Source organism: Ochotona curzoniae, unplaced genomic scaffold (genome assembly GCF_017591425.1).
Source record: "Ochotona curzoniae isolate NIBS_2020 unplaced genomic scaffold, NIBS_Ocur_1.0 contig_2294, whole genome shotgun sequence".
Classification (NCBI taxonomy): domain Eukaryota; kingdom Metazoa; phylum Chordata; class Mammalia; order Lagomorpha; family Ochotonidae; genus Ochotona; species Ochotona curzoniae.
Window position 1 is genome coordinate 1,954,743 of NW_024465405.1, and position 27,688 is coordinate 1,982,430.

Sequence of the window (27,688 nt, forward strand, 5' to 3'; positions counted from 1 at the left end):
CGGCTGAAGTCATTGACGGAGTGTGGGCTGGATTAGCTGTGCCTACCCAGCATGAATGCATACCCAGGCTCACCTTCAGGCTGACATTGCTCCTTGACACTTCTGCTCACATAACACCTGCTCTGCTTTAATCAAGTCTGTCATTGTGCCTCTAAATCCCCAGTTTTGATGATGCCAAGGCATGCAGGGATAACTGGTCTATTTCCAGAATCCAAAGAGGTTTAGGATAAAAAAAAAAAAAGTAGATTCCGGTTGGCTACCACGTCTTCCCAGGTGAGCTGGTTGGCCCATGCTTTGGGGGACCCCCCGGAAGGAGACTGGGGCCCTGTCTTAATGCTGGGAACTGCTGAGATGATCAGGTCCCTCTCTCAACATTAATCCAATTTCCACCCCACTCCCTAAAGGGGATTTGACTTCTAGCCACTGAGAGCTGGGTGCTGGACCTCCTTGTCAGATCCCCTACAAATTCCCACCCACGTCAGCTAGGGGCTTCACCTGTGCCTCCACAGGAGCCATCTGGTGGGACAGCCCCAGCTGGCTCAGAGCACATAGGGACCCTCTATCTCCCGGCTGCCTGGGCCAGCTCACCTGGCTGGTGACTGATCACAAGGTATGTGGCCATCGCCACGCAGGCCTTCTTGGACACCCAAAGGATGAGCATTCTCACAGTCTGTCAGATTCTCTCCTTCTCTGCATGTCTCCGCAAGGTTTTTGTTGTTAAGGAAACTCCAGGAGCATTTCAGTTTAGACCACAAAGCTAGCCTCTTGTCTGTGTATGGAATTGGGGGCTGGTGGAAGAGACAGAAGGCAAGGATATGAATAGGACGTTGGAATTTTAATATGGTCTTGAAAACTGTATTTGAAAAGTGAGTGTGTTGTGATTTTCGCAAACTTTTTTTTCTGTTTGTTTGCCAGAAGACACAGTCATGATAGAGTTCTAGATTTAACCTGGCTAAGTATGACAACCAAGGTTATATCAGAAAGTATAGTCTTCTTGTTAGAATCTAGTAGGACTTCTGGGAGGACTTTGATGAGAAATGTTGAATGCTTACCAAGAAAGATGACACACACCTAGGAGGGGGAAGGGAGGAGAGTGTACAGACCTCAGTGAATATAAACCAAAGACCTTATTCAGTCCACCATGTGTGTTGAAGTAGCTGGAAGTAGCTGGTGGATGTATAGTATTCTTGACTTTGTATTTTGGACAGTTTCCCTTCTGCCCAGGCCCCTACCACCTACAGCCTACAGTGGAGGAAGCCACCAGGAACAGAAAACATGGCAGCCAGCAAGTCCAGTAAGTCCAATGTTATCTTCAAGAAGATCTCCCGGGACAAATCGGTAAGTGGCCCGATGGAACTGTGGTACATAAGAACAAGAAGCAATAAACACAGCCTTTCCAGGAGGAGCTAAGATGAAGCTCAAGACCCTGGGAGGCTGGGGACACTGATGGCAGGGACCTTGGATGGGGATGGGACAGCAGTGCAGGTTTTCGTCCTGCTCCCCAGGACCCTGGTCCCGTGACCCTCGCTGTCTCCTGAGCCCTCTGTGGCCGCGGCTTGGCCTCTAGCTGGCCTTGAACCTGTGATGTTCACTCAGGACCGGTTGTCTAGCAGAAGGGGTCAGGGCTAGGGAGTGAAGAAGGCCTATGCCTTCCTAGGGATAGAAACTCCTTCCCAGAAGGACCCCCGCAGACCTCTCTCCTATTTTGTTGGTCAAAATCTAGTCCCATGCCCTCACTTACCCAGTCCCAAGCCAAAGGGACCGAAGGCTGTAATTGGGTGCAGTCAATCAAGAATCATAACATAGGGGCTTCCTGCTTGTGCATAGCCTTAGGGGAGCTGGTGGAGCCCAGACCCAGCAAACAGCTTTCATCTAGGAAGAATGGGTGTGAGGCTGTGGGGTGTCCCCTGCCTCAAAGCAAGCTGCTGTCAACTCACAGCGCTGCCCACTTCCCTGCCTGCTCCCATCCTTGCTCTCCAGCTGCTGATGTGCTGGGCCTCCCGGCCCCCTTCCTGAGCCATGGTTCCCACTTGCCCCCCGGGACTTTCATACTTCAGGCTTTCCCTGCCTGGGCCCTAGCAGCAGGCTCTCTCATTGTCTTTGCCTGACCAGAAACCCAAATCCAACCTCAGGCATCTTTAAAATGACTCCCAGCTGACACCCTCCAAGCAGGTGGAGTTGAACAGAGTTTGTGAAAGGGGGCCTGTTTATTACGGCATGGGCAGGTGTGGGAGAGATCCAAAGTGCTCATAATACACCAGAACTAGTAGCAGCTTCTCTGGATACCAGATGCCAGGAACTGAGATCCCATGGAGAAAGGGCTGTGCCTTCCCAGACCTGGCACCTGCAGGCAAGCAGGAGACAAACACCTGCTTCCCTGCTTCCTCTCCAGCACCTGGCTCACCGTGTCTGTGAGCAAAGGCTAGGGAGTCCACTGGAATGATTGACCCCAGGGCAGCTCCGAAGATGCAGTGTGAGGCATAAGGGTGAGACGCAGGCACCCACGATGGTGGGGAAGTAGGTGCATGCAGCCCTGGCTGGCCCACAGCAAGCGCTATGCCCTGAATTTGTAGTTTCCCATGGAACATTCTCTAATAACAGGACTTCTAATGGCCTTGGCTTGAAGTCACTTCAATATTGATCACGCCAATAGCTCCAGTGCCATGGGACCCGCTTTGGGGCATCTGAGACAGGGTGCTGAGGGGCCAAGTCTAAGAGATGATTTAATGTGGATGCTCATGGAAGTGAAGCTGTGTGTTTGTGGTGTTTTGGGAGGAGGGACAGTAGGGCCCACGACGTGAGCAGTGGGCAGCCCAGACCTGGCTCTCCCAGATAGGGATCAAGAGACCTTGGCTGCCAGGCCTGGACCACACGGCACAGGAGCTAGCAGCGGGGCTACCTCAGTTACCCCCACCAAAGCCACCAGGAGAGATTTTAGGAACTCCCCTAGAACTGCCCGGTCGCCGCAAATCTCTGCTCAGCCTAACAAGGCTGTATCAAGGAGAGCTCTTTTGCTCCATATCCAGAGGAAAGCAAATGCCAAGGTTGTTAGTTCCCAGGGTGCTTCCTGGTTGACCTGAGCTTGCTGGGGAAAGGATGGGCACAGGGAGCTTCCTTGCCTCTCCATCGGTGGGGAGTGGGGATGAAGAAGTACTCAACGCGCAGGCAAATGAGACAGAGGACTCGGTCTACTTGTCTGATACCGACCGTCCACCCACAGCTGAGCCGCTAGAGTGGACATCTTCAGACAAGCTGTGGAAACCTAGAAAACAGGCTCCCCTGTGCTCAGATCTGTGATGTGAATGCCTCAGCTTGGCATCCCGCAGTCACTCACGCGGCACACCTGTCCTTCCTGCAGGTGACCATCTACCTTGGGAAGAGAGACTACGTAGACCACATCAGCAAAGTGGAGCCCGTGGGTAAGTGGATGTTAGAACCATTTTTCCCCTTTTTCTACAGATGCGCTTATTGATTTGAAAGGCAGTGACCAAGAGAGGGAAGGAGACAGAGAAAGAGATCCTCTGTCTGCTGGTTCATTCCTCCAGTGGGAGTGATGGTTGGGGCTGGGCCAGGGAAAAGTCATATACGTGGAACTCCAGTCAGGTCCCTCAGTGGTAACAGGGTTGCAGGTTCTTGGGCCATCTTCCACTGAAAGCAGATTGGTAGGAAGCTGGATTGGAAACAGAGAAGCTGGAACTTAAACTGGTGCTCACATGGTATGGGATGCCAGTGCCCCAGGCAGCAGCTTAACCTACTGCACTACAATGCTGGCACCTGTGGTCAGTTGTTCACACTGGTTTTCTTTAGGTCTGCAGACAACTGCAAGCTTGATATTTTATTTTATTTCTTAAAGATGTAATTATTTGCATTCAAAAGGCAGATTTACAGAGAGGAGAGACAGAAACGTGTTCTATCCACTGGCTCACTCTCCAAATAGCCACAATGACTGGACCTGAGCCGATCCAAAGCCAGGAGCCAGGAGCTTTTCCTAGGTCTCCCACATGGTTGTAGGGGCCCAGGGACTGGGGCCGTCCTCTGCTGCTTTTCCCAGGCCACAAACAGGGAGCTGGATCAGAAGTAGGGCATCTGGGACATGAACCAATGCCCCCGTGGAATGCCAGCGCTTGTAGGTGGAGGCTCTTCTGTTACATCATTGTGTCAGCCTCGGCAAGCTTGGTATTTTATTTTATTTTATTTCTTTTTTAAAGATTTATTTATTTTTATTGGAAAAGCAGATATATAGAGAGGAGGAGAGACAGAGAAGAAGATCGTCTGTCTGATGGTTCACTCCCCAAGCGACCGCAACGGCCAGAGCTGCGCCAATCCGAAGCCAGGAGACTGCTCTCCCACGCGGGTGCAGGGTCCCAAAGCTTTAGGCCATCCTTGACTGGCTTCCCAGGCCACAAGCAGGGAGCTGGATGGGAAGTGGGGCTGCCAGGATTAGAATTAGCACCCATATGGGATCCCAGCGTGTTCAAGGCAAGGATTTTAGCCACTATGCTATTACACCGGGCCTAAGCTTGATGTTTTAAAAACTGCCTCGAATGGCCCAAGGCTTTGGGACCCTGCACCTGTGTGGGGGACCCGGAGGAGTCTCCTGGCTTCGGATCGGCATAGCGTCGGCCCGTTGCGCTCACTTGGGGAGTGGATCATAGGACGGAAGATCTTCCTCTCTGTCTCTCCTCTCTGTATATCTGCCTTTCCAATGGAAAAATAATAAAAATAAATCTGAAAATAAATAAATAAATAAGTAAAAACTGCCTCGAGCTGCTGCCTACAATGTCCATGTCCCAGTTGCTCTACCTCTGATCCAGCCTCGGAAACGCAGTGGAACATGACCTAAATGGGCCTCTGCCACCCATGTGGGAAACCTGGAAGAAGTTCCTGGCTCTCAGCTTTGGCCTGGTCCAACTCTAGCCATTGTGGCCATCTTGAGTGTGGCCATCTTGAGTGTGAGCCAAGAATGGAAAAGCTCTCTCTCTATGTGTAGCTCTTTCAAAAAGCATGAAAAAAGCAGTCAGCCTCATTCATGATCTGACTTCAAAAAGTGCAAATTAAAACATCAGTGAGGTACTCCTGGCTTATTGGAGATATTTCAGAGCATGAGAAGCCAAAGAGCTTATTTCTAGATAATAGAAGGAACCTCTGAACTCAGCAGTCAGAAAAGAAAAATCCAGCAAGAAAAACAGGCAGGAGATATGCAAAGCAAATTTCATCCGAGAAGACGCTTGGCTGACAAGGAAGCACCAACAGCATGGGCAGAGTTGAGAGAATTCAGGGAGGCCCAAGTGGGGGTCACCAGGCACCTGTCACCACACACATGTCAGAATGGCTACAGAAAATGGCAGCCACAAAACCAAAGGTTGATGGGAGGGCACTGGCTGGTGGCAGTGAGAGGCAGAAGGGCTGACTTGAAAAGGGTTGGCAGTTTCTCAAGAAATGAAACATACCTCGGATGCGAACTGAGCCTGCTCTGTTCAGTCCTGTTCGTAGTAGCTTCAGGACTGGAAAGAAGCAAGCTGTCCCCCAGCAGGTGAATATGATGAAACACACACACACAGCGTGTGCATCCCTGCCATAGAATACAGCTCAGCAGTAAGAATGATATACTCAGCGTTCATAAACCACAGGTGCGTGTGGATCTCAAGGGCATTCATTGTCCTGAGGGCCGAGTGGACAAAAGCCAAAAGGCCACAGATGTGTCATTCCATTTCTCTAACTTCTCAAGCTGAGCAGAGTATACAGATGGAAAGCAGAGGCGTCCTGGTAACACTGAGAATGGCAGGAGGAGAAGGCAGACTATTAAGGACTCTGCATCCGATGGTGGAGGTGGTCACACAGGCCTGCACCATGATACCCAGTGTCCCCAAGCCAGTTTCCTAGGTAGTTTGGTTTGCTTGGTTTGTTAATTTTTTTTTAAGATTTATTTAATGTTATTAGAAACTCAGATATAGAGAGGAGGAGAGACAGAAAGGAAGATATTTCATCCAATGGTTTACTGCCTAAGCCACCACAGCAGCTGGAGCTGAGCCAATCTGAAGCCAGGAACCCAGAGCTTCTTCTGGTTCTCCCATGTGGGTGCAGGGTCCCAATGCTCTAGGCCATCCTCGACTGCTTTCCCAGGCCACAAGCAGGGAGCTGGATGGGAAGCAGGGCCGCTGGGATTAGAACTAGCGCCCATATGGGATCCTGGCCCATTCGCACCAGACCCTAGTTTTGTTTATGTGTTTGTTTTTTAAGATTTATTTCTTACTTTCTACAGAGAGAGGGATGGAAATAGAGAGAGATCTTCCATCTGCCGATATGGTATTCAGTGCCATCAGCACCACAATTCCAATCCCTATTATTTATTTAAAAAAAAAAATGGGGAAGGGACAACACTGTGGTGTATCAGATAAAACTGCTGCCTGTGGTGCCAGCATCTCATGCGGGCACTGGCTCAAGTCCCAACTGCTCCACTTCCAATCCAACTGATCCCTGCTAATGCCTGGGGGAAGCAGTGGAGGGTAACTCAAGTCCTTGGGTCCCTGTACCCACAGGGCAGACATGGAAGAAGCTCCTCACTCCTGGCTTCCTACTGGCCCAGCTCTAGACATGAGGCCATTTTGGGGAGTGAACCATTGCATGGAAGATGCTTCTGTCTGTCCCTTTCTCTTTCTGTGACTGCTTTTCAAACAAATGAAAGAATCATGGTGAGACACACAGATTTGTGTATAAAGATGTTTGTCACAGTATTAATTATAATGGGGGGGGATATTAAGAGCCTCCCTGATAGGAGTTGGTTAAATTATGTATGGTACTTCTATTAATGGAGCAATGTGGAGCTATTAAGTTGATTAGCACTTGGTCAATACTGATATTCCCCAGGGCAAAACTCATTTTAACTGTTGTGTCTCCAGTATGGACTGCGAGTGCTATGAAGACAGCTGTAAGGGGCTCTGGTTCTTTTAACCTCACCCTCGTCTCCTTCTTGTGGTTTAGATGGTGTTGTGCTGATTGATCCTGAGCTTGTGAAAGGAAAGAAAGGTGAGACGGAGCCCCTTCCGCCCCAGGGAATCAGGGTTTGGGCTCCGGTCTGGCTCTGGCAGGAAGGATGAGACAGGCAGATGGTGGTACTGGGGACCAGCCTGCTCCCCACCCTTCCCACAAAGCATGTCCTGCTCACACTGCAGCTTGCTGGCCTCAGTGTGCCATGGGCTGGGGTGGCCAATGGGTGAGAGATTAGCAGAATCTACACCTGCTTGCTTCATCACCCAGGGCGCTCATCCCTGTGTCATGTGATCCTAGGCCAACAGCAAACACAGGATGGCTCCTTGTATCTGAAAGGCTAAGGATTGAAACTCAGAATTTATGATTTCTTTTTTTATTATTTGAGGGAGAAATATCTTTCATTCACTGTCGCACTCTCCAAGTGCCTACAGCTGCCAGGGCTGGGCAGGCCAAAACCAGGGGCCTGGTACTCAAACCATGTCTCCCATGTGGGTGACAGTTCCTGTACCATCCTGCTGTCTCCCACGACGTACATTAACAGGAAGCTGAATAGAAGCAGAAGAGCCAGGCCCTGAACCAGGCACTTGTATACCAAGAACCCCAGAACACATCACAGCATTGTGGTTGTGATAACTATTGCATACGCTGAATTGGCACAGATTCCACATACCCTGAGGACAGTGTCACTAACTGGTCTGTGTTAACTGTGCCTTTTGAGAGGATATGCTGTCCATCACTGCCCACCACCCTGGGTCTGCCTGCCCGGAGAAGTCTGGTGCAGGGCCATCAGCAGAGACAAGGACAATGGCAGAAACAGGGGCCGAACAGCAACCCCCTCTGTGGTCCCCACCTTGTGACCTGCACCCTGCAGGCTCAGCCCCTTCCTCACACTAACCTCACGAAGCTGAGTGGACCCTGCCCGACGCTCTCTGCATCTCCTTCCCAGTGTTCGTCTCCCTGACCTGCGCCTTCCGCTATGGCCAGGAAGACATTGACGTCATCGGCCTGACCTTCCGCAGGGACCTGTACTTCTCCCGTGTCCAGGTGTACCCTCCCGTGGGCACCACGAGCGCCCCCACCAAACTGCAGGAGAGCCTGCTCAAGAAGCTGGGGGCCAACACATACCCATTCTTGCTCACGGTGGGTGATGCCCGACCCTGCCCTCATCCCCGGCCCTCCTTCCTTCTCCCACAGCACATTGGGATGGGATGGGAGCAAAGGGAAGGGGCTAGAGGGTTGGGATAAGGGGTAGAGGGTAAGGGCTTTGCATCTGTGGGGCTGTGGATTGCAACCTTCAAAGAAATTTTAGATTGAATGGTCTGTGATTGTCTTTTTTTTAAGTCCTTGAAAACAACCTCTTAGCCTGGCTGGCACCACTGCAGCCTACTGTTTAAACAGTGCCCTTCATCCAACTGCCTAATTACACGAGCGTGTGTTGTCCCTTTGCCTGCTTAGCTATAAAAAGAAGCCTCACAGGAGTGTCCCTCCTCTGGCCCTGGGGCAGTTCCAAGGTACAATAGACATCAGTGAGTTAACACATGGTCTTAGCTTAATCCACAGCTTGCTGTGCCCCAGGAGCTATGTCCTTCTAACTCTCCCCGAGTCCTGCCTCACCCTGCCAAGTCCGGCTCTGTGAAGTCGTGGGTGTGAGCTTGGAATGGGGAAGTCAGGCCACCTACTTTCCTAGCATGCGTATTTGTCTTAAGGTCATATAACTCTTCAGGTTATATGGTTCAGCCCTAAAAGGGAATGAAATTACCCCTCTCCACACACCCCTACTTGGATGAACCTTGAAGGGATTGTGCAGTGTGATTAAAAAGCCAGCCAAGACTGTAGATGTGCACCTGTAGCTGGTTCATGGAGGCACCAGATTCATTGAGACGGAAAAGAGAGGGGTGTTTCCCCCAGGCTGGGGAAGGGGATTGGGGAGTTGGGGTTTCACAGGTGGGAGGGTGACAGAGTTTTGCAGGGGATGGAAGTGATCTTTGAAGAGGAACCAGAAGGTACTTAATGCCAAGCAACTGTGCCCTGGAAACAGTCAATTCTATATCAATCTATTTCACCATGATTTTTTTTTTAATAAAATCACTTTTTTAAAAGTTACACCACCTGGGGCACTCCCGTGCACCTGTGTTGGAATTTTGGTGTAACTTATCCTTATAGTGAGCACGCATCAGCATTCATCAGAGACATTAAAAGTTGTGATTTTGACCCCAGTAGTTTGCCTTCTAGCAGTGCACTTGTGGACTAATTGAGCTGCAGGGGTGCTGACGTGTTCGAAGCAGTGCATTTATCAAAGCATTGTTTATGATGGCAGAAGTGTAAACGACCATGTCAGCAGCCAGCGAAAGGGGCCCCAAAAGCACTGACACAGAGTGGTGTGCGTGGTAGGGGAAAGGATGGTGATGCCCTTGACGCAGGCCAGGCAGACCGTGGGGCGTGCACGTGCTCGGTCCCTTTTCTGTAAGACACAAGTGCATACACACTCCTGTGTCTTTGGTGTGCCCATGGGGCGTCCTGGGAAGGCGATGCTGGTTACTCCGGCTGACAGAAATGTAGGAGAGTAAGTTTTTTCATCTTTTTTCCTTGCTGATCATCTTGATTGTTCCCTTCTTGTGATAATTTACGTATTACACATAGAACAAATCCCTCTGAAAGATACACTGGGCTTTGTGTGTTTCTTTCCGCAGTTTCCTGACTACCTGCCGTGTTCAGTGATGCTGCAGCCAGCTCCCCAAGATGTGGGTAAGGTGAGTTCTTGAAGAAACGCCACTGCTTGGCGGCTGATTCCTCTGGTAGGCTTTGCAAAACAGCCACAGAAAACTTCAAACGCACACCAAGGTAGAGAAACCAGAGCAAAGACTCCTTAAGTTGCCATCAACAGTTCTGAGTGATGAACAACGTGAGAGAGAGATGGGCCTCACATGTGAATGGAAAGTCACACAAAAGCCAAGTAACAAGTGACCACACACCCCAGGAGATGGCAGCAGACACTGGTGGAGACAGGAGGCCAAGGGGTGGCTACGGGTGGCGGGCTGTTTGTTCGGGATGTTTAAAGGCCTCTGATAAAGTGGAGGCAAAATCCCAGTGCTCCAGGGGAGAACCTTCCAGGCCAGGGGAGCTCCCTCTCTTCCGGGGCTGAGGGAAAGGGTGCAGCCGGGACCAGGAGGATCTCATAGACCATCCCAGGGCCTTGGGTTTCTGCCTGCCTGGCCCTGGAGCCGCTGGCAGGCTCCGATGGACAAGTTCTGACTCAGGGCTCCAAGAGGTGACTCTGGCCCCTGTGGCATGGAGTTCGAGTTGGTGGAGCCAGTACTTTGAAGAGGGAGAGAAGCCGAGGAGTGGAGTGTGTGTGAGCTGTGAGCCACCGGGATGGACCTAGAGTCTGCAGGCGGGCAGAAGGGGAACTCCAGGAGAGGGGCCGGCTGCAGGGACCCACGGGTAGCAGCCCTGACAGTGTCAGAACCTGGGGGTTCAGAAGGGAGGCAGCTCTGAAGATGAGAGGTGTCAGCAGGGGGTGGTGGTCTCAGTGTGAGATGTGGAGGGACAGCAACCGACAACAGCTAGGGCCAGGACTTAAGAGGGAAGTGTGGTTGGTGAAATGGATGCAATGGGTCAGAAATGGGATGGAGTGAAGTGGAACAGAAATCTTGGAGCACACTGCAAGTTACAAAGCACAGTGTCATGTGACGAGGGTCGTTTTGTACATGTGTGTCCGCCTTCCGGGTCATATTGCAAGCCCCATTTCTGAACACTTCCAAAAGCATGGGTCCTGGGAAACGAGGGCATTGGGGAAGACAAGGTCATGAAAGAAGCAAGGGTCTAGGAGTTCCCCTAACACATCCCCATTCGGTCAGATCTCGCAGCGCGCTCACAGAGACCGGAACATGGGTTCTCGGGAGCCTTTCTCGATTTGCCTCCATGATGAACTGGCCAGAGTGCTCTTGACTCAGAAGAGGCAGAGGAGGGAGGGCTCTGAGGAAGAGGGTGTCCTGGCTGGAGACTTGGGGCTCTGCATACAGAGGGCTCTTGGAGCTGGAAGAATATATAGGAATTTGTAAGATTATACACATATATGTATTGTGTTTTACATAGTAAACAGTAATTGTGTATCCTATGGTCACATCTGTATATGCAACTATCCATCAAATAATCACATAATAATTATGGCTCATAAGCTACCTGTATCATTATATGGAATATATAATATTAAGAAATAAAATATTGAATCTTATATACAGATGTTATGGATGTAATCTACAACATATAGTATTACAGAATATATAGGATATATATTATCTGTTATATATAATCCTATATAAAATATGTGATGTGTCATCTGTACTAGTGTATAGTATATGTGGTAATTAATGCATTATACCAATGTATCATACACTGTAGCACTGACAGATGTTTACATGGTGCAGCTGTTGAGTGTAGGAGAAGCCTGTGGGAAGCAGGCCCAATAGGTGCCCCATGGAGAGAGGTCACCTCGTGCAGAGCAGCATTACTGGGATGGCACAGAAGACGCAGGGGACCAGCTGGACAAGACAGTGAGAGTGGGCAGGTCAGCAAGGCCTGGGTAATGGCAGGCAATGATGTGTATTTATTTTTGACCCAGAACTTAGAATTGTCCTGAACCCACAGTTGTGAAACCCAGGCTTCTGGGGCTTCCAGGTCACCGGCAACACAGCTGGTTCCGTGGTTGGCCATGGCTGGGCAGCAGCTGACCACTGTGGTCAGGGTGTCCCCGCCCTTGCAGTGCCTTTGAGAACTCTCCCTCCGCCCCTCCCAGTGGTCTGTGAATACCTGCCCTAGGCAGCGGGAAGTTGGTGACACACATGCAGGCCATGGCAGAGAAAAACAGCTAAGCGTTTGAGGCCAGGGAAGACCAGCCAGGACGTGCCAGCCACAGGCCACAGACAACAGAGGGACACATCTGGAAGGCTGACCCTGCTGCCTCTGGCAGCCCACAGCCCACAGCTTGTGTGGTGTCATCCCTTGGTCACCACTGCACATCTATACCTTATCTTCATGGAGAAGGCTACGATGAAAGGCACAGCCCATGTGAGGTGTGCCCTTTGTGGCCCCCCCAGCAGGGGTGGCACTGATGGATGCCTGTCTGTTCTTGTCCCCCACAGAGCTGCGGGGTGGACTTTGAGGTCAAAGCATTCGCCACCGACAGCATGGACAGTGAAGACGACAAGGTCCCCAAGAAGTGAGTGTGTTGTGGGGAGAGGAGGATGCGGGCTGTGGGTGTGCTCCAGGCAGTGGGACTCCCAGCTCGGAATAGCTAAGGACAGAACAGCAGACCATCTGCATGTGATGTAGGAAAACAAAAACAGAGGTGCTCGCCATCTCCACGGTTCCTCCGAGCCCCTAAAAGCTCCCCAAATCCCCTTTTCTTGAAAAAGACAATGTTTCTTATGTGGAACAGTACAGTGCAAGCAGTGAGCACTGAGCCTAGTTCCACGGCCACAGCTGGCAGCAGAGTGCTGGGGCTGAATGTGCTGCTCTGCCCCTAACTGCCGCTTCCTGCTAACTCCGACCCTGTTGGCTCGGGGACTGTGCTCCTGCCACACGGATAGGGTCCTGGATGGAGTTCTTGGCTCCCGGCTGAGACTCTCCAGCCACTGTGCGCCATTTAGCCGAGAATTCTTCCTCTGAAATTTTCCGTGTTGGCTTCTCCTGGAGTAGGGTTCGGAGGTGTGAAACACATTCAGTGAAATGCGGCCATCACCACCTTGCATCAGGCAATCATCCCACTCTATTCTCTGGCTTTCCAGCCCCTGCTGCTCACTTTTCATTCCTAGACAAGACAGCCATGTACATCCTTGCCATGTCCTTCTCATGCAATGATGATGATTATACAGCCATTGTATGTGACTTTGCGTGGAGCTCTGAAACCAGATCACATAGGCACATGACATAGGCCTACCCAAGGCAGAGCCAGAGCCTGTCGGAGTGGGAAGGCCCTGTGGAGAAGCGACCAGGGTCCAGATCTCCCAGTCTGCCTCTCCTTCAAGACTGCCCAGCCTGGTGGGCCTGCCTCCTTGGTCTTCCCACCTCCACCAGAGGCACTCTTAAAGACTGTGGGGAGGGTGCCTGGAGATGGTGCTGCAGCTGTGCCTCGCTGCCAGTGTTCTCAGGCCTCTCTCTGTCCTAGGAGCTCTGTGCGCCTCCTGATCCGCAAGGTGCAGCACGCTCCAGTGGAAATGGGCCCCCAGCCCCGCAACGAGGCATCCTGGCAGTTCTTCATGTCGGACAAGCCCCTGCACCTCTCCGTGTCCCTCAGCAAAGAGGTAGCCCGCTCTCTGACCCTGCAGCCCTCGGGGACAGGGCCCAGGCCAGGGCTTGCAGCCTCCTGTGCACAGACCCGCGCTCCCACCCCAGCCTCCCAAGTGAAGTGTGGAGTGTGTCACAAGCCCCAGTGTTGCAGTGGCCTTGGGTTAGGGTCCCTAGCTGCCATTGCACTCACTGTTGAATCTGGTAGACCCCTGGCAGGCTATGGGAGGAGTTTGCACCCCCACCCCAGCTTCCTTTACTCTGCACCCCCGTGGATCCCATTCACTAACAAAGCAGCAATACATGTGCACATCATAGACAGGAAGTTCAAGCTTTGCAGAAACTGGGTGACTGTGTCCCATGTGATGTCCCCATCAGGGGGTCATGGACACCACAGGTGAGGAGCTGCTGGGAGAGTGCTTCTGGTCTCCTGATTGGCAGCAGTCAGTCAAACATGCATGTAGCCAAGAGACCACACAACCGTGTGTGTGCGTCTGAATGTGCAGAAGGCACCAAGGGCCCGTTGGAGAGTGCCAGCACCAGGCTTCATGTGGTTGCCATTCATCACACTCCTCCTGCCCTGCAGCCTCACAGTTTACCCAAGCCTGCCGCCTCCTCTGCTCACTGTGATATAGCCCTCCAAGCCCCATTCCAGACCCTTTCCTAAACAGGCAACTGTGGCTAACACTTCACTTGCCCCAAAAGATGGAGGTTCCTCCACGCTCAGGCTAAAGGATGAATGACTCCCAAGAGCCTGCCTGTGAGGCCACTGCCCCCGCGCTCCCCTTCTGACTGGTCCACTAATCCTGGCTCTAGGTTTATTTCCACGGGGAACCCATCCCTGTGACTGTGACTGTGACCAATCACACGGAGAAAACGGTGAAGAAGATCAAAGTAATAGGTAAGACTTCTCAAAACTAGAGGGTGGAAGACTTCACAGGGCTTCTGCACTGCATTCAGCTTCCTAAAGGCCATCGCTGGTCCACTAGGAACTGTCTGCCATCATAGACAACAGGGCCTTCAAAGTGATCTCATTTAACCTCCTGCTTCCCCAGGGCGGGCTCTTTGTCTTGGGACAGCATCCCCAACTGGCCATCTTCCTGTTTGTCCATGGGCCTCCCTTCCCAGAAGGGCCCCTGCTAGCCAAGGTTCCATGGGAAGCCAGGAGTGGTGTCTCTTTGGCCCAATGATGATTTCTGCTGCCAGAGGCAGAGCAGTGGGAGAGGCACAGACTGGGACACATTGGACTGCTTTGTGGGCCCACGAAGTCGCCCCTGAGGCCCAGGTGGCATCCTCTGCAGGACCCGCTTGTCCTAGGTGCATGAGGCTATCAGGAGAATGTCCCATGTGGCAGTGTCTGGTAGTGGCAAAGGGCAATCAGCTTGTTCTACAGGGCCCTCACCACATGCCATGTGGGAGATGTCTCCTGCTTGCTGCTGTTTTCCCAGCTTAGAGGATGTCACTGTGCAGGGGGCTTCAATGTTGTTGTTGTTAAAGATTTATTGATTTTGGGTCTGCCATGGTAGCCTAGTGGCTAAAGTCCTTGCCTTGCACATGCCAATTCTGGTCCCAGTGGCCCCACTTCCCATCCAGCTCTCTGCTTGTGGCCTGGGAAGGCAGTGGAAGACAGCCCAAAAGCTTGGGACCCTGCACTCGTGTGGAGACCCAGAAGACGCTCCTGACTCCACATCAGCTCAGCTCCAGCCACTTGGGGAGTAAACCATCAGACAGCAGATCTTTCTCTCTGTCTCTCTTCCTCTCTGTAAATTAGCCTTCCAATTTTACTTGAACATCAGAGTTACACAGAGAAAACGAGAGAGAGAGAGTTCTTCCATCTGCTGATTTACCCCCGCAAATCCTACAATAACCAAACTAGGGTGGTATAGAGCTAGGAACCAGGCCCTTCTTCCAGCTCCACCGTGAGTGCAGGGGCCCAAGGACTCTGGTCATCTTCTGCTGCTTTCCCAGACCACAAGCAGGGAGCTGAATCATCATTGAAACAACTGGGACTCAAACCAGCATCTGTGTGGGATGCCAGCACTGCAGGCGGAGGATTAGCTTGTTAGGCCACCATGCAGCCCCTGTGATGAAGCCTTGTGTGGGCCACATAGAGAACCTGTGACAAAATAGCCCAGGAAGGAACCTCTGAGCTCCGACATTTGGTGACCAAGACACAGACTGCTGGTGCTCAGCTTGCCCAGGACTAAGGGTGGGTCCCAGGCAAACTGAGGCAGCTCTTCGCCCCAGATGTGTGCTGTGATCTGGAGGTGTCCCCCAAAAGTTTATGTGTTGGGAATTGAGCTCTGCGGTCCCTCTCTTGATGGTGGTTGAGGATACATGGGGTTAGCTGAGATAGTCGGGTGATGGCAATAGTGACTTTCCGAGACGGAGCCCCAGCACTGCTACCTTGTCCCTCTACTATGTTGGGGCTCGGTCAGGAGGCCCTCACCAGATGCCAGTGCCCTGTTTTTGGCATCGCCAGCTGCCAGGCCCATGAGCCCAACAAAATACCCTTATAAGGAGCTCCGTCTGTGACTGTCACATGAAAAGTCTCCAGCAGGTTCATGGAAATGCATATGAAAAAAAGAAACCACTATGCTTAGATAGTAAAAAAAAAAAAAAAAAATTAGACCCAAATGATCTTTTCAAAGCTTTTAAAAAGTAATTTGTTTGTTTGAAAGGCAGACGATAGGAATAGAGTGAAGGAGGGAGAAAGAAGAGAGAGCACACAGCATTTCCGTCTGCTCACTCGCTGGCCAAGCAGCTGCAGTGGCCAGAGCTGGTCCAAGCTGAAGCCAGGGGCCAGGGGCTCCATCCTGCTCCTCCACAGGAGTGGCAGGGGTCCCAGCACTTGGGCCATATTCCACTGCCTAGCTGGATTAGAAGCTGAGCAGCTGGGTCTCTAATCAGTGTTCTGATTCAAGATAACAACATTGCATGCAGGTGGCTTAACCTGTTGCACCACAACGCCAGGCCCTGGGGCTTCAGATTTCAGCATTTAAATCCTGAGGGAATAAAGAGTTCAGATCCTCACAGCAGAACTGATAAAATAACTTCTGAAATTTTGCTTTAAAATGAGTTCTCAGAGTTTTATGAATCCTTAGCCAGGAAGCCACTACCCTTGAAAAAAACGCTGTTGAATATTCTGAAACAAAATCATGAACAGCTTTCCCGCAGGCGGGCCCGGTGCCCAGGGCTCCTCGCGCATTGTTCCTTTTCATCCTCCCACCTGATGGTGAAGGAGATCGAAAGTCATCTTGTTAATCCTCGCAGCCGCCCCAGGAGCCTGCTGCAATTACCCCGCACTCTGCTGATGGAACGGGGAGGTGCTAAATGCTTCACAGCACAGCTGAAGGCTCTCAGAGAGCTGAGCTCCGGGCGGGTGGCTCGGGCCGCCTTCCCAGACCCCACCAGGCACCTGGGAATCCCTCCTGCCGCGCCTCCAGCTGGCTCATATTCGGATACCTGTTACCAACCCTACAGGCTGCTGTTGCGGGGTCGTGGGCATGGGATGCTGGAAGACCATGTGCACACCCAGAGACATGCCCTGTGCTCAGAGGAGAGGCGGGGTCTCCCAGGAGCTGCGGGCTTAGAGACCGGTTTGTGGGCAGGAGGTGATGCAGAGCAGAACATGAGAGGACTGAAATCATTCCAGGAGAGAGCTTGGGAACCATGGGGTACACGCTGAGGGCTGAGGAGTCTGAGCCTGGGGAGCAGACAGACACAGTGCCCAGCAGGAGGGCCCAGCCGTGTTCCCTTGGAGGCTAGAGCACCCAGCATGTGCATGGGGGAGTGGGGACCGGGAGCTGTGGCCTGTCACCCGACTCCTCTCCTCCTTTGCAGTGGAACAAGTGGCCAATGTGGTGCTCTACTCGAGTGATTATTATGTCAAGCCCGTGGCCATGGAGGAAACGCAGTAAGTAGGGGTGGCGGTCCCATTTCCTGGGCAGCCCTGCCTTCTTGATCAGGCTCCTTTCATTCCTTGCCCAAGAAGGAACTAGGATGCTTGGGAACCACTGGCTGTCCACTTCCTTCCCGCTGCTTGCTTCAAGGACAGCAAAGAGTGGAACATCTCAGTCCTAGATTTTCCTTATCCCATGGCATCCAGCTCCTAGGAGAAAGGCGGCAGCAGGTCTCTGGGGGAGCAGCCTGGTCTTTCTGTTTGTGTCAGAGCCCCTGGCACAGGGTCCCAAGGACCTTAGGCCAGCCTAGGATGCTTTGATCTCAGAGCATCCTGTAGATGACAAAGACGTCTGTTTTTAGCCCTTATTGTGAATGACTTATCTCCTTCCATTAAAATAAAAAACGAGTGGGAATCCTGCAGTTGTTCCTGCATGTGGCCGCGGAAAGCTGGCAGGCTTCATTGCCCTGAGGAATCGGATCCACCTCCTGGCCGGGCCCCAGGTCCTGGGGGGATTGCTTCAGAAGACCCTTTCTTGCTCTCCAGTGTGCATATTCTAAGTGCCGCTGTCTGTGGAAAATGTTACCAGGGTTAGAGGAAGGGTGAGGCGGTGAGAGACTCACCAAGTGTTGATGTTGACATTACATAACCTTGGGAAAGTAACTTTGGGGAAAACTGTTACTCAAAACAGACTCAGCCTGAGGTTCAAGTTCAGCTCTACAGCAGAGGGAAGCAGGGAAAAGCCACAGCTCACCAGCTGCCTCCTGAACGCCAGACCTGGAGGCTGTGCCGCCTGGTTGTGCTTAGGGTGTCTGTTCAGCGAAATGGCCTGGCCGAGCCTCCTCCTAATGCACTCACATTTATTCCCCCCCTTTTGTTTTTCTTTAAGATATAGTTCTCTGAAAGGCACGGAGAGTGAGTGAAGCCTTCCATCTACTGGTTCACTCTGCAGCCAGATCTGAACCAGGCTGGAGCCAGGAGCGTGGACCTCCACTGGGTGGCTTTCTTAGTTGTATTGGCAGGGGTCTGGGTGTATTGGGGCAGCTGGCGCTCTGATAGGGGATGCAGTGTTGCAAGCTATGGCTTAACCCGCTTCACCACAAACTGGTCCTACATGGTCCTCTTTTAAAATTTTTGGGATTGTTTGGGGCCAAATGATTGCCAGGAAACTGATAACCATTCTAAGATTCCATCCCTACCCCGAGACTTGAGGGGGGTACTAGGAGCTGGGTTGGAACATGCTAGGGGGTGAGGTCCCCCAGAACACTACAGAGCACGAGCTGCTGCCAGGTCCCCATTTCTCCAGGAGGGGAAAGGCCTGCATAGAACCTGGATCTGGCATTCAGCTGCTGCCCACTATCCGATGATCCCAGTACCTTCGGGCCCCAGGGCCCCGGCACGCTCCTTGGGCAAGTTATATTGCTAGAAAGGCTACTACCAACTGCAACTGCAAGCACCCCCCCCCATCCTCTGGGCATCTTTAAATGCTGTGCCTGCTTTCGTCAAAGCTGCTTGCTCAATGAAGCTCTTCAAGAGTGCAGATGGCCGGATGTGGGCCACCCTGGGCTCCCGCACAGCTCTGCAAACAGCTTCCTGTGTGCACTGGAAGCCGGATATGCCACAGCTGTCTAAGCGCCTGGGGAGCCCTACGAGGGAAGTCTTTCCCCAGGGAGGTCTGTCAAGCTTCCCACTGTCCGGGAACTGGCACAGCATGCTGCTTGTTCCCAGTAGTGCTGGCAGGCCCCTGCCCAGCCTTCCCTTGGCCAGGATGTGGCACCCACAGGGACACTGCAGGAAGAGCCGAAGCAGCTGTGACCCGGGACAGGGTGACAGGCTGTGAGGTTGGGCCTCAGCCCCTGCCCTGGACGTGTTGCACACCTCCATGGCCTGGCCCATTCTCCTGTCAAACCCAGAAGGAGCACATGCTGCTGCTGCTATGTCCCCCAGCTCGACCCCACGGCCTCCTTGGGCACAGGGTCCCCACCCTCCATCCCATGCTGGACAGCTCACAGCTTGACCGGTCATTGAGAAGAGGCAGTGGCAAAAGAACATGTGGAAGGCATGCCAGTCTAGCCTCTGGCTGATCCTGCTCCATGACCTTCCCCCAGCCAAACTCTGAGAGCCAGAGACTTGAGCCTGGGTGACTCCCCAGCCTGGGCTCATTGCTGGCGCTGACTGGCAGGTGCCGCAGCCGGCTGTATGGCTCACACTCTAAGGAGGGGGCTGGCTGGGCCTCTGGCCCTGGGCAATGGGCTTCAGCAAACCTCACAGAATGCCCACAACAGTCCATAACCCAGAGCAGGCAGGCGAGGCCTGAGCTCTCGGGTTAGTATTGCCGCCAGCACTGCCTGCTGCTCCTCACCAGGCAAGCACACCGGCCCGACCGCCTTTCCCGGGAAGCCAAGAAGGGAACTCAGAGCCTGAAAACCGCCCTGCCACCCACAGCAAAGCCCGAGTCGCGGCGCGTGACCAGTGACTTGTGGTTCTCAATTTGCTGCCTGTTCTTCCTCTTCCTCCAGAGAAAAAGTGCTGCCAAACAATGCGCTGACCAAGACACTGACGCTGGTGCCCTTGCTGGCCAACAATCGCGAGCGAAGAGGCCTGGCCCTGGACGGGAAGATTAAGCATGAGGACACGAACCTCGCCTCCAGCACCATGTGAGTCCTTGGGCTTCCAGACAGCTCACCAGGGGCCCGCTCAACCAGGCTGTCATGCCAGCAGGCAAGAAGGTGTGGGGAGCAGCCAAGGGGTCAGAAGGCAGGTGAGCATCAAAGGCTTTTCTGGGGGACAGACTGTGGATTCTAAGAGCAGGTTTCAGAAGCTGAGGAGGGCACACACCAGGGGGCACTGATTCCTGACATCAGCCTGGGCAAGGGCACATTGCTGGAATGCTGTGCGGTGTACACCCCAGCCCACACACACGTGTGCATGTCTTGGTGAGGAAGTGTGCTTGTGCCCATCTGATGGTTCAGGGAACTGAGCTTGAACCAGAATGAGAGACTTGTCTGTGCATCTGTGAGCAGCTGGCCAGGTCCAGGGGACCCCACCCCAGACTCCTGGGGCCAGACACTGTCCTGTGGGCGGAAGCTGCCTGAGAACACTCCTCGCCCTGCCCAGAGCTGTCGATGGATCCTCTCCTGCTGACCACCTCCAGCCCAGTTTTCTTCTCTTGATTCACACTATTTTGTCTGGAAGTTTTGAATGGTTTTCCACCCCTCACTGAATGTGTTGGTACACATGAAATAATTATGTGAGAGCGTGTCTGTGGTGACACCCATCCGGTCACAGTGATCCCACACATGGTAGAGACGTCTAAAAGAATGTTTCTGTTGAGGAAAGACAAGCTATGCTCTCCTGGAGGGAGATCTCAACGCGCATTGTTCATTCACTTAAACAAAGTGCGCACTGGGTGGAGGGCACAGTTCTGGCTGCTGGGGATGTGGCTCCATTGGGGACATCAAGGTCCATTCCAATGCCCTATGCTAAGGCTCTGTGTGATTCCATGTGAGGGGCAGAGCTGCCCGGCAGGTGTCCAGGAACATATCACAAGGCAAAAGTGGGCAGGGTCTTGCCACTTGAGGTCTTTTTTTTTTTTTAATTCTTGAAATTTGTCATACAATTCTGTATAGTCTAGGATTCCGCTCTCCCCTATTTTCCACCCCCCAAATTGATTTTTTCCATAATGTCACACTTTTCATAAGGAGTTCCAATTCCATCAGTCTGCTATTTAAGTGTGCCCCAACAATACTGGTACAGACAGTCTGTGTTTAGCAAGGCTGGCACATGGGAACCCTGGGGCATAGCCAGGTTATGAGAAGGCAAAGGCAGGTAGAGGCCAATTACAGGTTGCCTGCCAGGGTTTGGTTCTGGGAGAGCTCTCTGGCTGCAGAGCGGCTGACAAGCTCAAACTGAGAGCTTAGCTCCTGTGGATGTGGCAGGTGCGTGAGCATGGGGGAGATGGGTGGGGGTGCAGCAGGTGCGTGAGCATGGGGGGAGGTGGGTGGGGGTGCAGCAGGTGTGTGAGCATGGGGGGAGGCAGGTGGGGATGCGACAGGTGCATGAGCTCGGGAAGGCATGGCATGGAGAAGGAGATGGGAAGATGCAAGGATTCCTCTGATGCTGACAGCAACCCCCCTCCCCTGCTGAGTTGGTGATGTTCCATTGCCCTTCTGCTGCTCTCATCCTCCTCCCCCCACCCCTTTTCTGTTTGGACAGCATTAAGGAGGGCATAGACCGGACCGTCCTGGGCATCCTGGTGTCCTACCACATCAAGGTGAAGCTCACAGTGTCAGGGTAAGTGTCCCAGGGCAATGCTTGGTCTGCTGCATTTCTTTCTTTTTTTATGATTTATTTTAATTTTTGAAAGGAAGAGTTGGGGGATGGAGGGAGGGAGGGACAGAGAGAAATATCTTTCATCTATTAGTTTACTCTCCAAATAGCTGTCATGGCCAGGGCTGGGCCAAACTGAAGTGAGGAGCCAGGTCTCCACATGGATGGCAAGAACCCAAGTACTCAGGCCATCTCCTGCTGCTGTCCCTGGCACATGAGCAGGGACATGGATCAGAAGCACACCAGCAGGGATTCATTTTAATGTTTATTTATGTGAAGACAGAGACAAAAAGAGGGACACACAGAGAGATCTCCTACCTGCTGGTTAGCTCCTGAAATGCCTGCAACACCCAGGGCTGAGACAAGATAAGGCTAGGAGCTGAGGACTCAGGCTGGGGCTCCCTGATGGGTAGCAAGGACAGAACCACGCGCACCATCACCTGTTGCCTCTCAGGGGACATACTAGCAGGAAGCTGGAACTAGAAGCAGAGCTTGGACCCATACTCAGGCCCTGTGATGTGGGATGCAGGCGTCCCTGACAGCTCCACCTGCCGCTCCACACGCCAGCCCCAGAGCTGCTGTGTGCCCAGTCCTGAGTCTGTGACACCACCATGTGTGGAAATCTCCTCTTCAGCAAGAATGTTCATGTCTAAGTGTCTAGTTCTAATTGCCTTTTAAAATATTTTTAAAAATCCATTTCTTCTATTGTTTAGTGTCTTTTTTCAGAAAAAAAGATTTATTTATTTTTATCAAAAGGCAGATTTATGGAGAGAAGGAGATATAGAAAGATTTCTGTTAACTGGTTCACTCCCCAAGTGGCTGCAATGACTGGAGCTGAGTTGACCCAAAGCCAGGAGCTTCTTTCAGGTCTCCCATGTGGGTGCAGGGTCCAAAGGCTTTGGGTCATTCTCTACTGCTTTCCCAGGCCACAAGCAGGGAGCTGGAAGGGGAGTGTAGCAGTTGGGAAACATACCAGCACCCATATGGGATCCTGACATGTGCAAGGCGACGATTTAGTCACCAGACCATTGTGCTGGGCCCTAGTGTCTTTTTTTTTTTTTTTTTTTTTTTTTTAAGATTTATCTTTATTTTTGCTGGAAAGGCAGATTTACAGAGAGAAGGAGAGGCAGAAAGATGTTTCATCTGCTGGTTCATTCCCCAAATGACTGCAATGGCCGGAGCCGAACCAATATGAAGCCAGGAGCCAGGAGCTTCTTTTGGGGCTCCCATATGGCTACAGGGTCCCAAGGGTTTGGACCATCCTCGACTGCTTTCCCAGGCCGTAGTAGACACATGCAGAGAGCAGGAATGAACTTGAACGTAAAGGGAAGCTGTGAGTTAGAGAGCACGGGAAAGGAGACCTGCCACAGCTGTACGTACTGGGAAATGAAGTCGCAGCTGCACTGTAGGCACTCGCTTAACCTGTTGCTTTTGTTTCTAGGTTACTGGGAGACCTCACCTCCAGGTAAGCCTCTTATTCCTCTGCCTGATGCCAGGCTACAAGGATAGCAAACCTGGGGGTTCTCAAACAGTCCCTGGAAGGCTGGCTCTGAGCAGCTGGGCCCTGATGGGGTTCTGAGCAAAGTCCCTGGCCCCGTGAGCTTCCATAAGCCCTGGCTGCTAGGTCTGGGCCTGGGATATTTCTCTGAGAGCCTTGCTAGGCCTACACGGGGGCAAGCTGCTCACAGACATGCACAGCCAGAATTTGAATATATTTTCCAAGCAGCTGTCATGCATGTTTGTGTGTTAGAATACACGTTATGTAATTTTTTTTTTTTTTTTTTACCATTTTACTTGAAGTGCACAATTCAGTGGTACTGAGTATGTCTGTAAGGTCATAATCAGCCCCACTGTGTAGTTCTAGAACATCTTTAATGTTCCTTAAGGAAACTTGACACCCCTTAAAAAGTCGCTGTCGGTTCTCCTCCCTGTGGTCCCTGGCAGATGAGGCTGCTGTCTGTCCCCACGGAGCTGCGTGTCTCGAAGAGCATGCACAGCTGGGGTCAAACTATGACCTTTTGGGGTCAGGCTCCTTCACCGAGCGTGTTGTCCACGGCCCATCCGTGTTCCAGCATGTGTGAGGGCCTCAGGCCTGTGCTTGGACAAGTCCTGCTCCTTTACATGGCTGTGCTTGGCTTGCTTGTGATCTGTTGGTGGACATCAGGGCTACTGCACCGCTGGACTGTGGCCTTTTAAATCCCCCAGCAAGCAGCAGCAAGTTGAGAAATGTCCAAATAGGACTTGAGATGACATGTCCTTCTCCACCCCAGCTCTAACCTCCCAGAGCCCCTGGGCGCCCGGGTGGTTGTAAACAGATGGGCGCTGAGCAAAGGTCAGTCTGGGGAGGAGCCAGGGCGTCCAGGGCAGGCAAGGAGCAGCACCTCTCTCCCCTACTGCCCCTTCTGCCTGTCTCTGCTCTCCCAATTGACTGCCCGTCCCCTCCCCAACTTTTTTTTTTTGCTGAACTCCAAGTTGTCCCAGAGCCAGCTTTGGAATTCGGTGGACTCTGCTCCTCTCTCTGCCACGGCCCACAGCACACTGACCTCATGTGGGTTTTGGCAGATCCAGGAGGTATGCGTTACTGCCTGTCGTATTTTGGAAGGTTTCTCCTTGCTTCTGAACTTCACCTCCACTCAACCCACAATATCCTGTCCCCACAGCTAATCAACAGAAGCGCGGAAATCCTAAAAATATCCGCAGTCAGCCGTGCCCCAGCGAAGCTTCTGGACCACATTCCAGGGAATATGTTGGGAATTCCTGCTTTGACCACTTCCTGATCTCTGCTCTGTTTTCCTTGTAATTTCCAGTGAATTGTCTTTCAGCTTGGAGCCGAGTCCCCACAGGCACGGCACTTTGCTGTGGGATTTACAATTCTGTGTGTGTGTGTGTTCACGTGTATGTGGGCGTGTGTTCTCACCATCTGTGCTTCTGTCTTCTCTAGTGAAGTGGCCACAGAGCTGCCATTCCGCCTCATGCACCCTCAGCCAGACCCAGGTTAGTCCTGCCATCTTAGGGGCTGCCTCTCAGCCTTATTGCTTCTTAGCCTCTCCTGACTGCATCTCCGAGCCTGGGAGTGGCCTAGCTGTCATCTGTGAGGTGCCTAGGCCTGCCAGGAAGGGAGGGGGCTGCTGTGAGCCATGCCAGGCGCTTGGCCATTGGTAGAGTATGTGGGACCAGGCAGCCTTACCCAGCAGGAGGAGGCCCATCATGAGGTTTCACTGGAAGCCATGTGAAGGTGGCTACTCTGCTTGCCAGCAGCCCTACCTGTAGATTGCAAGGTGATTCAGGTGACAGATAACCGTGAGCACCCACAAAGGCCTCATGTTAGCAGCCACACTTAGCAGGCAAGACACATTTTTTGACAACGTGGTTGTGATGAAAGAACATTAGAAAAAGAGCCAGAGCCCTCAGCTCATTTGGATTGAAAACCCAGGGTACCTGGCTGGACGTGAAGTGAGGTGATGCCACCCTTGGAAACCAGCAAAACAAGCTGCCTGTTAGGAGGTTGGGTAGAGCTCGGAACACTCGCTTACGAATTGTAGATGAAGCAGCAACAGGGGCACCTGTAGCAGAGGTTCAACAACAACAACAAAACTCTCAGGAATTCTGGGGAGAAAGTCCCTAGCAGATGCTAAGGCAGCATAGTGGCAGGAGGGAGAAATGACCAGCGTGGATGGGAACTCGGAACTCGCCCTGGCCCTGGGGATGCCCACCCCACGCAGGGCTCTGCTGCCAGCCCCAGCCGCCTGCTCAGGCAGACCCGCAAGACAGCAGGCGATGGCCGGGTACTTGGCACCTCTGCTGCACACACAGGCTCCTGACTGCAGCCCAGTCCGGCCCCAGCTGCCGTGGGTATTTGGAAAGTGCTGGAGGAAATCCATCACTAGTGGATGGAAGAAGTCTTTCTTTGTCTCTCTGCCTTTCACATAAAAATACAGAACATTTAAAAAAGAACTGTTTATAGCTAAATATTTTAAGTCCCAGTGATAGAAATAAACAGGGTCTATATTTTTTTCCTCATGAGAGCCTTTCCCAATGAAATGACATTTAAATCTGACAAGGAACTCCCATATTTTTTTTCGGGATTTTGTCTCCAAAATATTTTGTGGTAAAGTATCTTTTCCAGATCACTTGGCTTTAGACCCTCAGAACACTTTGCCAAAACCCTCCCTTGGCGGGGGGAAATACAGTGCAGCCATATGTTCTGAATTCATTTGTGTTTGTATCATTAAAACAAGTCCCCCTGTTTTAACCGTGTGTGATGCTTTCTGGTTCCTTTCACGGACGTCAGGAAGCTGCTCACCAGGGCAGAGGTTGTAGTTCACAGTGGGACGTTTTCCGAGCTCTGCACAGTCTTCACGGCCTCAGCTGGGAGAGTGGACTTCTTCCTCCGCCCCATTCGACGTTTTTTTGTGTTCTAGCCATCAAGTCCCTTATAGCGACCATCTCATGATGGAGGCGGTGGGGGAACAGTGTGAAGTTTCAGGGAGCAAGAGTCAGGACAAGCCCCCCCATGGCCACAAAGCTTGCGGTTTCCAGAGGTTTCTGAGGCAGCGAGTGTCAGAGTGCATCTCTGCCCTGCCTGGCTTCTGGCGCTCTCTTAGGTGTGTGGAAGAAAACAGGAGTGCAAGGCAAGCCCCGCCGGGGACCAGGCGATGGACCGGTGATACACGCTGCCTGAGGGCATCTCTGCAGAGCCCACGGTGCCCACTTGACCCTTCCACCTCTGTTGTTTATTTCCCCAAGGCCAAGGGTCCTGGGGCTGCCCTTTCACTGTTCAGTACAGTGGGGCTACAGGGTACTTCTTGCCAGAGCACCTTCTCTTAAGGTGCCCTGAGCCTAGCAGCCCTCCCAGACACCCCCTATCCTGTGCTGGTTTGCCCAAGACACAAAAGTAGTGCCTCACCATCCACCACTGCTGCGTCAGCACAAACCTGTATAGCCCTTTAACTGCCTCGGTGCTGTGTTAGCTAGGCAGAAAGCTAAAAACAACGAAAGACACTCACATCACTCCGTGTGATCTATGGGGAGGATGCAAAAGGTGTGAGAGTATGAGGATGTATACTCCAAAAGGAGCATGTTAACAGAAGCCGAAAACTGGGGGCCTCAGGCTTCAAGGCGCATCACCCACATGGGGACACTGATACATGTCCAGGGCTCGAACCTGATGAAGGGCGACTTGATTGGAGAAGCGCTTGGACACCTCTGGGGTGTGGCTGATCCCATGACAGGTCCCGGATAAGAGGGTTTGGGTTGGGGTAGCTCATACGGGGTGGGGAAGACAAGGGAGTCACGTATGGCCATGCTCCCCCTGCTACTGCCTAGGTAGGCATGATGGCGCATCGATGATGCTAACAGGTGTCTCTCTCTCTCTCCTCTGCCTCCCTGTGTCCTGGCTGACAGCCAAGGAAAGGTGAGCCACTGCAGGGCTGTCCTGAGCTGCCCCTGCCTATGCCTTGCTCCTCCTGCCTGAACTCCTCTTTGCATTCCCCTTGGCCCCACAGCAGCACCTCTGGCAGCCAAACAGCGTCACCCTGGGGTGTGTCTGCTCCCCCAAGGGTGCCCTTGTTCATGCTCATGTTTGTTCGATGAAATGATTTTTCAAGAAAAATGGTACAGTCCCACTTCCATCAGGAAGAAAATGTTGATCTGCTCCTTGGGTGCAAAATAACATCATCTTCATCATCATCAAATGCAACAGATGAAAGGCGTCTTCCCACTCAGGTTTCATCCCCAGATTCAAAGAGCCTGCCCTAATCACCATGTTGACGCCTTCATTTCAGTTTTCAAGATGAAAATCTGGTCTTTGAGGAGTTTGCTCGTCAGAATCTGAAAGACACAGAAGCCGAGGAAGGAAAGAAGGATGAGGCCGGCAACGATGAGTGAGAGCAGCGGCTCCAGACGCCCTGCAGGACCCCTGTAGTCCTCCCCACTACCCTGAGCCCGTAGAGGTATTCCTGCTAAATGCCAGGGCAGGACACTTTCCCACCCCAGAAATAAAGCATGTCTGTCCTACCCCGACTCCGGCTGTGCAGCAGGCTGACTCGCTGGGGATGCCGGTTGGTGCTGTAGAAGGGGCTGCCCTCAGGGTCCCTGGAGGGTGTTGTAGGGGGTGCGGGAGATAGATGAGCAAGGGGCAGTGTGTAGAAGGGAGGTCAGCCTGCCCTAGAATGGCCAGCACGG

General features: G+C 52.4%; 1 protein-coding gene across 1 annotated transcript; it reads left to right on the forward strand.

Annotated features, from left to right (window-relative positions):
* Nucleotides 1–654: 654 nt before the first annotated feature.
* Nucleotides 655–27,502, forward strand: SAG (S-antigen visual arrestin). The gene is made up of 15 exons (XM_040972471.1): nucleotides 655–1,338; nucleotides 3,359–3,419; nucleotides 6,982–7,026; nucleotides 7,937–8,130; nucleotides 9,681–9,740; nucleotides 12,132–12,208; nucleotides 13,157–13,292; nucleotides 14,092–14,176; nucleotides 17,119–17,191; nucleotides 19,696–19,833; nucleotides 21,392–21,469; nucleotides 22,947–22,970; nucleotides 24,447–24,499; nucleotides 26,909–26,918; nucleotides 27,289–27,502. The coding sequence occupies exons 1-15, from the start codon at nucleotides 1,276–1,278 to the stop codon at nucleotides 27,389–27,391; spliced, it is 1,200 nt and encodes a 399-aa protein (XP_040828405.1). The 5' UTR covers nucleotides 655–1,275; the 3' UTR covers nucleotides 27,392–27,502.
* The last annotated feature ends 186 nt before the right edge of the window (nucleotides 27,503–27,688 follow it).

Excerpts from the sequence above, each read along its gene's own strand:
- SAG (XM_040972471.1), top strand. The coding sequence starts at position 1,276 with ATGGCAGCCAGCAAGTCCAGTAAGTCCAATGTTATCTTCAAGAAGATC. Across the intron at positions 1,339-3,358 it reads AGATCTCCCGGGACAAATCG|GTGACCATCTACCTTGGGAA; the intron begins GTAAGTGGCCCG and ends TCCTTCCTGCAG. Across the intron at positions 12,209-13,156 it reads GACGACAAGGTCCCCAAGAA|GAGCTCTGTGCGCCTCCTGA; the intron begins GTGAGTGTGTTG and ends TCTCTGTCCTAG.